The following is a 10,186-nucleotide window of genomic DNA, read 5'->3' as shown; positions in this document are numbered from 1 at the left end:
CGGCTTGTCCTTTGCTACAAAAAGGATTGGGCCATCTTGCTGCACTTTATTTACTTTTGTTACTTGTTGCTCGTTACAATTTATCCTATCACAAAACTATCTGTTACCACTTATTTCTGTACTTGCAGAGAATACCTTGCTGAAAACCGCTTATCATTTCCTTCTATTCCTCGTTGGGTTCGACACTCTTACTTATCGAAAGGACTACGATAGATTCCTATACTTGTGGGTCATCAATGCGCCGCTTACCTGCTCGTCGGTGCCGATGTGCATCGGCGGAAAAGCTCGAAAGGAGGGAGAATGGTGGCGGGAGTTGGGACGGTGAGGGAGGGGGCTAAATAGGGGCGGACTCGACGGGAGGTGAGTCGAAATCCTCCCGCCGATTTTTCGGCGACGCGGGCGAGCTCGCGTCATCTCGTCGCATGAGGAGAGAAGCGTGTCGCCCTCCCCTGCGTCGCTCGAGCCAGGCTCGCGAGCTACTGCTGATTCGGACGTTTTCCCTGTGTCTGATCTAGAGGTGCTTTAATGTTCGTGTAATGCGGACCGCACAATAAACGCAGGCAATCAAACGGGTCACTTTCTTCCTGCGCGGGTGAGGCTGAACCTTATGCAGGCAACCAAACAGCCACCCGTAACTTTGGGCATGGAGGTACACAGCTCTCGTGCAACGAAAAAATGGGTGGTATTGCAGCTAGTAGAACATTCCTGCTTGCGAGCCAAGCCCGGATGGGGACGGAGACGGTGGGAGCGACATCGCGGTAGAAAAAGGGAGCGTTTCATGCGCGATGCTCCATTTTTAGCAACGTTACAGAGCCGACCAGTCAGAACACACGCTGTAAAGTCGGCCCGTATTGGGCACTGCTCACTGCTGTTGCCGGGGCCCCACCAGTCATCCGCGGACGCAGCTTGCAGGCGCGCGTGACGATATTGTATCCGCGCAGCCAACCCACTTGCTGGATTGGAAAAAAGCAGAGTGGGCCGACGTCGTCGCCCTCCGCAGGTCAAGCTCAGCAGCTGCAGCTCCGCCTCCAAACCGAAGCCGCCGCCGGCAGCGGAGGAGGAGGAGGAGGAGGAGGGAGATGGCGTCGGGCCTGGTGACGGAGGACGTGACGGTGGGGCGGCTGGTCCGGATCCGGCGCACGGTGATGCACATGCTGCGCGACCGGGGCTACCTGGTGGTGGAGCACGAGCTGTCCATGACCCGCCGCGACTTCCAGCGCAAGTACGGCGAGTCCTTCCACCGCGAGGACATGCTCATCAACAAGTGCAAGAAGAACGACCCCAACGACCAGGTCTGCTCGGCTCAGCTCAATCTCCCCTGCTTTTGCTTTCCTCTAAAGTAGCTAGGTTGTCGTCCACGGATCCAGCTCTCTGTTTCTCCTTTTCGCCGATGGTCATCCGCGATCCGTCTCTCGGTCGACAACTTCGTTAGATTTGAAGCCCTAGCTCCATCGTCTTGCTCTTGCTCGATCTGTTCTGTTGGATCGACCGGTGTTTGTTTTGCCATCGAGTGGTCGATGCAAGCTTAGTTCGTGGTGCTCATGGCGTCGGCTCCTTAGCTTGGGGGACACTCTGCTCCGCTGTGCACGTTGCGCCAGGCGAGTTGCTCTGTGCGACTGCGCTGCTTGCCGTCTGCTACTGCCTGACCAGCCTCTACAATTCTACAGACATACGACTACGTACTGTTGGAAGAATTTAGCCGACCAAGTAGCTCGACCATGCTGCCTGACGATGAATGATGGCTGCCAGGAACCTCATTTTCGTTCAGAGCAACTCAATGCTGCATTCTGTGCCAAATTCAGCTATTATGTTGGTGAAGTTCTGCCTTGAAATGGCAGTCTCCTAACACTTATTACTTGTTTCTCTCTTTCGAATCAGATATACGTGTTCTTCCCTAACGACGAGAAGGTGGGGATGAAGCACATCAAGAAGTATGTTGAAATGATGAACGCCGAGAAAGTCTCCAGGGCTATATTGGTTGTGCAACAGAACCTCACCCCATTTGCAAAATCGTTTCTCCAAGAACTGGAGCCAAAGATCCACTTGGAGGTTTTCCAGGTTGGTTATGCACTCTGATTCAACCGACACATTTCTGTGATCTGTTATGTTACTCTGGCTTTCTCATAACTGAAGCAACGAACCACAGGACGCCGAAATGCTTATAAATATCAAGGAACATGTTCTTGTTCCGGAGCATCAAGTGCTTGCTAATGAGGAAAAGAAGACGTTATTGGCGCGGTACACTTTAAAGGAAACTCAGGTATTACTAAATCTTGATTAGCACTTGAAAGTTGCGCTAATTTTGGGCATCAATAGAGCCAGCCAACCTTGTATCTAGTTCCCTGATATAGCAATAAGGCCAACATTAGAGGAACATGTTTCCACAATTTGCTCTAAGAAAATCGATGTTGTTTGTCTATGGGAGATGTATTACAATAGCTACTGAATCTTGCTTGTTTGCCAACACAACCATGCTTCTATCACTTGTTGTTGCATGACACCCTCTCCATTTTTCAGTACTTCGCTACAAATATGCACCCGCTCACAGGCATGTAACCATTTCTCTTCTGAATGCAATGAACAAAACAGCTACCAAGAATACAAATTACGGATCCCATTGCGAGGTACTACGGCCTCAAACGAGGGCAAGTTGTGAAGATCATCAGGCCCAGCGAGACAGCCGGCAGATACGTCACATATCGCTATGTTGTATGACAGTACACAAACTGAAGGAACCAAGAACATGGTGATTTTTGCAGTTACACACAGGACACACATACCCATTCGCTTGCTTGGAGAAAACTGGTATTGCTTCAAGCAGCCATTCTTAAGGATCGCATGCCTGTTACGTAAAAGGACTCTTAATAAGTTGAGTGTATGGAGCATAAGCAAAATCCTCATGTTGTACCATTGTTTCAAGAACTTTATAGAACATACAGAACAGAAACTAGTGTGCTGAGAGCAATGAAAGGCTCTGCAGTTCTGGCTGCTACATCGTTTGAACGAACCATTCTTGAAACTCCATGATTCTGGTCCTGACGTTGTGTGAGTGTGTGTGTGTGTGGTGGTGGTATGCGTGATGAACTTCTTCTTTACAATACATGGTGGATCCTGGAGTGGCATTGTAAGCATTTACACAAGGTAATGGGAAAATTTCTCTGTTTAGTATTACCTCCGTTTGGAATTAACTCTCGAGGCTCATTCCATCGACAGTTAATTCCGAATGGAGGGAGTAGGATGCACTGTAGCAACTAGCAGCATACCACAGTTTAGACTGAAATGCTACTGCAAGTGCTACCGATCGATGGTTGTTCTAGGGTTTACTCTTTTCATGAAAGAAAGGGTAGTGCTGGATATCTTGCCGGCACTGTTTGTTTCCGGAACGCTACGCTGATCACTAGCTTCCATCTTTGTGTAGGCATGGATAGGCATAGCAGCGGAGATGCGGAGTTATGACAGGAATTGCAAAGCTAACCTAACATGATCGGCCGGACTGTACTATGGAGCTGTCCGGCCGCATCTACAGTTCGTCGGAGCTGGACAAACAAGTGAATGCAAACAGCGACCACACGTACGCTCGCACTGGGACCAGGTCATCGCTGCGTTTTTATGCACCCCTCTTCTTGCTGTTATTATTTGCCCTTAAGCCCACGGATTAAGCTAACAGCATGGCCTGTACTACGAATCTTTAATTGTGACGCGACGCTGTACCAGGTCATAGTAGCAGTAGGCGTCATCGATCGGCCGCCAAGCCCACCAACGAAAATGAACAAAAAGGGAGAAGACAATATGCTGTTGTGTTGTTCGGTGGTGATGTGGACTGAGGGATGGGCGGAGACGTAGAGAAGTGGTTCTGACTAAAATAATTTGGCGAAAGCCCAATTGAAATGGCAGAGAAAGGTGTTGTTTGTTGACAAAGATAAAAACAATGTCCTTTGGCACGCTTGTTTGTAGGGAATGGTCCATGTAGCTTTTAAACTTTTTTCGCCGACTAGTGCTTTTAATATGTTTTCGGGGTGGATGGGAAATTGACTCAAATCCGCGTGTCAATCTTCTGTTGGACAATTTGGAACTACCAGAATGATATTTGATGTTGGAGTTTCCAATGTTTTGCAAGTTATCCACATGGTTACTTACTAGATCACCACGTGATTTTTACCTTGGTGTGCTGAAGTTCAAAACTTTTGGGCCCTGAGGGCAACCACTTGAAAACGGTCATGCGGGTTTTGTTCAACCGGCTTGTGGTGATGGTTTATCAATAGGAGGGTGATGCATAAGTGCCTCCATGTAATCTCTATTTGCAAATGCTATATCCTCGTGTATTTTGCCCCCGACGGAATTGGTAGGTTGAGACAAAAACCAAATAAATTAATACGATTGGTTTATTTTGGAATTGTAGAGCGGTGGGGAAGAAAGGTATTGCATCCTGTTTGTCAGATATTTTCCATAACCATGATTTAGACTTTGTGGGGATCCAGAAAACCATGAAGAGGAAATATTCTCACGCTTTCTTCAGGAAGTTGGATCATGGGAATCTTCTTCAATTGGATTGGATTCCTTCTGCGGGCAAATGTAGGGGTATTTTATGTGGCACTAGATTTTTCTACTTTGGATATTATTTCTGTTGGGTATGACAAAAGTTTTATTCAGGTCAATGTGTTGCATAAGTTGTTAGATTGCAATCTATCCCTTGTGGTTGTGTATGGCCCAGCTCATGAGGAGCCGAAGATGGATTTTTCTTACTGAATTAGCTTCCGTCTGTAGTAAGGTCAATTGTCATTATGTTGTTGGGGGAGATTTTAACATTTTGATAACTTATGATGAGAAGAATAAACATACTAGCATGTCCCATGCTTCTTATATGTTTAATTCTATTGTTCATTCTTATAATTTGATAGAAATTTATATGGTTGGAGGTATGTGCATATGGTCCAATAAACAACAACACCTTACTTTGGAAAAGCTTGATAGAATTCTTATGTCCCTTTCATGGGAGGATCTTTTTCCTTTGGTCAGTGTGGTTAAGCTGGTTAAGGAGTTATCTGGTCATAATCCTCCGGCGTTGAAATGTGGTGTGGTGCAACCTAAGGATAAAAGACCTAGAGGCTTTATGTTTGATGTGGCTTGATTGAAGCATGATGATTTTCTTCCTCTAGTAAAAGACATTTGGTGTAAGCATGTATCTAGTGCCCGATTGAAAATGGTAGAGAAAGGTGTTGGTTGTCAACAAAATACAAACAATGTCCTTCTGAATGCTTGTTGTAGAGAATGGTCCATTTAGCTATTCTACATCGAACGGAGTACCAACATTGTTTAAGGCGGTGTGTATGCGGTTGGAGCTGGTGGCCATGGAGGTTTTTACCTAACATGGGAGGCAGCATAACCTCTGGATCGGTCCACCGCCTCCTTAGACATAGGCATAGTGTCGGTCCTATATGACTTTACTGCTGTCGGTATGTCGTTTTCTATTTTTCTTTGGTCAGACTGTTAGCCTTTGGTTGTGCGCATCTTAGTTGTGCAGAGGCCGGTGTTGCTCATCATGTTTTGTATCCGCTTGATGCTATATTTTGAGTTAATAAAAGCGCCCTTTATCCGGAAAAAAAGCTTTTTAAACTTTCCACGTCGACTAGTACTTTTAGTATGTTTGGGGCGAATGGGAAACTCAATACTCAAATCCACGTGTCAATCTTTCATTGGACAATATGGAACTACCAGAATGATATTTGATGTTAGAGTATAATGTTTTGCATGTTATCCACATGGTTACTCACTGGATCACCTTACCTTGGTGTGTTGAAGTTCAGACCTTTTGGATGCAACCACTTGGAAATGGCTGTACGGGTTTTGTTCAGCCGGTTTGGGGTGACGGTTTATCGGTAGGAGAGTGATGCATAAGTGCTTCTATGTAATCTCTATTTGCAAATGCTATATCCTTTTATATTCTTTGTGTTTTTTTATAAATGGCTATTAATATCAAGTTAATATTAATACCCGGTCAATACAACAATCCAATGTAAAAAAGTATACAATCAAATCAGTAGCACACAAGAACAACCATCAACATCCATCACCAACAATGGCGGTATCCATACTATAAGAAAGGTTCTCCAGCGAAGACGAAGACGTCTCCAGTAAAGGAAGGACGTGCTAGTGATGCCTGTCCTCGGATCCATCCACATAAGCTAGATTATGGATTTCACCATAAAAGTGAAATTACGAGCAATCTCCAAACATTGCCCTCAAACAAGGCAAATTTTAACATGCTCCCTCTTACCCCCTCATTTTTCATGTGAGGTAATAACGTAAGAGCTAATCTACCACTAATTAATGAGATCAACGGCTCAGATCTATTATATACTCTTACCTCTCATGTGAAAAGAGGGGTTAAGAGGACTCGATAAGGAGAATGATGTAGAAACAGTACTATTATGAGGTACGACCGTTGAACCTATGGCCTAGAGTTTTCCTCCAGAGCTTTAGACCTTAGGGCATCTCTAAGGCGGACCCATAAACCTCATGTAACCGTTTGGGCCGCGGTGTCCGGACTACGGAAGCCATCCAATGCCGATCTGTATCGGTCCGCGGGCGGTCCGAATGCGATTTCTCCCGCAAACCGGAGACCAATGTGGGGGAGGTTTGCGGGAGTCCAGGCCGATCCCAAGCCTTCTTCTAACTGCCCTGGCCCACCAAAAACTCGGCACCCGCCCCTCCCGCGCTTTCCTTCTGATGCACAGGCCATTTACCGCGCCGCATTCATGCCGGCCCAGAGCACGCGGAGGCCAGCATTGATGTCATGACGTGATCGGATGGAGGGAGGGAGGGCGGCGCTGACCGATGCGACCTTTCGATAGCCGCTGCTTCAATGCGGACGCAGGTTCCCGAGGAACCAACTCCGGCCACTGCATCGCATTGAATCTGCTAACCGGCCCTTCGCTTGGGCCTGGCCGCGGCTATTTAACCCATGAGCCGAAGTTGCACAGAGATGCACCACTCCCCTCCCCGAGCACCGGCCCCTTCCCTCCCCCATCTTCGTGTCCGAGCCCTTACCTCCCCCTCTTTTACCCAAGCTCTGATGATGCCGAAGTCATGGTGCTCCGCGCTGGTAGGCAGAAGCTCATCGTCCGGCGGTTCTTGGTGCCACCGCAGACACTCTCTGGGCCCATCAGCGTCCACGGTGGTCAGCTCCGTGACATGGGGCCGTCGCCGCCATCGCCGGTGCACATGAAGGAGTCGGGCTTCCCGCCGGTCCACCGCGTCAAGATCGAGCCGGCATCCACACTCCTACCGGTGAAGGAGGAGCTGTCCTCGCCCCGGCACAACTGTGTCGTCCAGATCGGACGCCGCGTGAAGGAAGAGTCGGCCTCGCCCCCGCACCACCACGACATTCGAGGAGCCCGCGTCCCCCCCACGCAGCCGGTACGGCCGCATCAACGCGTCGTTGTCGTCGTCGCGTCGCCACCTCCTCGCCGTCGAGGAGGAGCTGTCGCCCACGATCAAGAAGGCGCGGGGCCGCCTCCTCCACTACTTCGGCGATCCCTCGGGCTCGAGGGCCGTTGTATCTGAGGCGAAGCACGCGGCTCGGCGATAGGAGCGGTACGACCGGCGCAATGCCAGTCGCCGCTCCACATTCGCCAAGAGTAACATAGCGTCTGATTGGGTCCACAACGACCCAGACCTTGCCGACGCATGGGCGCTCGACCCCTCCGTGATCCCTGCGGAGACGGCCGCCAGGCTTCGCCGCCTCCTTGACGACGAGCTCGCCAAGATCGGGGAGGAGTGGTCGGTTAGCGACGGCTCCGCCAACGCCGGCCGCGGCAAGGCCGCCGCCAGGGCTCCGAAGGCCATGTCGACAGTGGCCGCGGCAGCACTCCGCACGGCGCAGCAGGAGGTAGAGTGGCTTCTCCGCGAGCGGCAGGCAGCCGCCAGACAAGGCTGTCGCGGCCCTTCGACGACGATGATGACGACGGCTGCAGCATCGAAGGAGGCGGCGGTGCGGCATGGCAGGGCAGCCATGCATACGAGGTGGTCGTCCGGTATAGGCTTTACATTTTTTTTTCTAGCTTTTTAGTTAACCGGACGAAATATCAACCTTTTTATGTAAATTATATCCGAATTTGAATAAAATCCGTCTGGATTGATAGAATTTCATGATATTGGTTTGAATTGTTGGCCAGATATATGCGGCTAGCATTGGATGGTGTCATCCTGTATTCATATCCGTGGACTGACCCCCCTATCCGTGAACTGATGCATGAGAAAATTTTACGGGTTGCTGAGGGCTACCAGACCAAAGCCACCTTGTTCAATCTTGGATTCAGCATTTGAGCGCAATTTGCTCTCTAATCCGTCCGTCACTGTCGTGACAGCGCGTCCCCCGCGTAGATAATGGACGAGTTAGGTGAGGCGTTTATGCCGTTCAATCCTCTTGTTTGCTTCTCATTCCAAGCTACCAGTACTCCTAGGTTCATCGTTCGTTGGCAGTAGCAGGCTTAGGCGGCCTGCATTCATTTATTTCTCCTGGTCCAGACGGACGTCATGATGAAATTCGACAGGCCATCATGAAGCCAGCGATCTCCGTCACGGATCGATTCCGCCGTATCTTTTTCCTTGGGTCACTCTTGCAGATAACGCCGCGGGAGCAGAGAAAGGGCAGGTTCGTGTAATCACACCGTCACACGCGCGCATATTACTACATTACACGTAAACAATTACCAGCTGCTGCTATAAGAGCAACTCTAATGGGGCGACTCATTTGGTCCGCGTCATTTGTTTGGGTCGGCGCGGATAGAAAAATCGACCCAACGCGCCGACCCAAGCGGACGCGCGTCCGCTTTCGTCCGTCTGCCAATCTATTCTCGGCCCATTTTTGAGTCGGATTTGCGTCGGCGCAGACACAAGACGGACGAGCGCGCTCGCCCTGTTTTCTCATCGAGCCCGCTGGTCGGTGGCACATTGACTTCCCCACATCAAACAGCACACCCATGCCCGCCTGCTTCGTCGCCGACGCCGGCAGCCATTTTTTCTCATAAAAATGGATACATAGATAGTTCTAGCGTACACAGATAAAAAAAGAGACCAACTACTCGTCGCTTTTCGACTTCGACTCGGTAATGTCGTCCTCCGACGTCTGAATGTAGGTGTCAGCATGCTGCTCGTCTTCGACGTCCCAACCCGACGTTTCTCGTAGCTTTAGTTTCAATTGAGCGGCCTGCTTCCGCGAACGCTTGTCCTCCCGGTAGGCAGCTCGCTCCGTCCTCCTTTGCTTGTAGAACTGGCGTTAGTCGATGATGTCCTACAGGAAGCGTTCGCGCCACACCATCATGGCTTCCACGTCCATCTCGGCGATGGCAAGGCGACGCTGCCGCCTCCGGTGGACACGACGATCCTCGTTGGTGAACAACCGCGGGAGAGGCGCGAGATCCTGCGCTCGTTGGCTTGACAGGTCGGGAAAATTCATATCCCGACAAGGCCTCAGGAGGCGCCACGCCGTCGCGTCATGCGCGCGGACCGCCTCCTCTGCGGTGCCGAAGGTGCCGAGGATGAGGCGTTTCTCGCCAAACCAGATTTCGGAGGAGAAGACGCCGGAGCGGCGCTCGCGGACTTCGCGAAAATTCGAAGCGCCCAGGCGGTGCATCGACATGGTGGCGCAGAGGCGGCGTGGCTAGTGAGAGGGGGCGAGACGAGTGGGCGGCGGACAAAGTGTGGAGGGAGCGCCTTCTTATAACGAGCGCCGGCCACGGCGCGCGCGCGAACCATTCCCGCGCGCTGGAGCGCCAAAATCAGCGCGCGCTAGGCCGCTTTCCCCCGCGCGCGCGAACCTTTCTCGTGCGCTGGAGCGCTAAAACCAGGGCGACGGCATGACCACTGGCATGGTCTAAAAGCGCATGCGGTCATGAAATGGATCGGCATCTTGGGCGCACTGTCAACCCAAATCTAAAAAAGGACGTATGGCGGGCGGCCGGCCGACCCAAACGGATAAAAAGCGGACAAAAACACCATCCATTTGGGTCGGCCTGTTGGAGTTGCTCTAAGCTAACGATTCGGAAGAAAAGAAATAGGGTTCAGAAACGGCTCACCGGCATGCACTGGCCACCGGCCATGCAACGCGGACGTCGTCAAAAGGGAGAGGAACTCCAATCCGCATCGCCGTCGGGCCTGCATTAGGCCAACTCCACCGCACGACCTT

At 50.6% G+C, this 10,186-nt stretch overlaps 2 protein-coding genes across 3 annotated transcripts; one reads left to right on the top strand and one right to left on the bottom strand.

Moving 5' to 3' along the window:
* The first annotated feature begins 944 nt into the window (after nt 1-944).
* On the top strand, nt 945-3,036 carry NRPB5 (Eukaryotic rpb5 RNA polymerase subunit family protein). 2 transcript variants are annotated; one of them, XM_048708945.1, is made up of 4 exons: nt 945-1,292; nt 1,879-2,058; nt 2,147-2,260; nt 2,590-3,036. In XM_048708945.1, the coding sequence occupies exons 1-4, from the start codon at nt 1,080-1,082 to the stop codon at nt 2,713-2,715; spliced, it is 633 nt and encodes a 210-aa protein (XP_048564902.1). In that variant the 5' UTR covers nt 945-1,079; the 3' UTR covers nt 2,716-3,036. The 2 variants fall into 2 exon arrangements, with proteins under 2 accessions (XP_048564902.1, XP_087403845.1); XM_087547719.1 differs by having other exon boundaries at nt 2,518-3,036.
* Nucleotides 3,037-9,292: 6,256 nt separating this feature from the next.
* On the bottom strand, nt 9,293-9,640 carry LOC147980517 (ethylene-responsive transcription factor ERF038-like). Its single transcript, XM_087515644.1, has one exon. The coding sequence runs from the start codon at nt 9,638-9,640 to the stop codon at nt 9,293-9,295; it is 348 nt and encodes a 115-aa protein (XP_087371770.1).
* Between the last annotated feature and the right edge of the window lie 546 nt (nt 9,641-10,186).

This window comes from Triticum urartu, chromosome 3A, assembly GCF_056163025.1.
Source record: "Triticum urartu cultivar PI428250 chromosome 3A, HENAU_Tu73, whole genome shotgun sequence".
Taxonomy (NCBI): domain Eukaryota; kingdom Viridiplantae; phylum Streptophyta; class Magnoliopsida; order Poales; family Poaceae; genus Triticum; species Triticum urartu.
The sequence above is the reverse complement of the archived record's forward strand: the minus strand, read 5'-3'. Positions and strand labels throughout refer to the sequence as shown.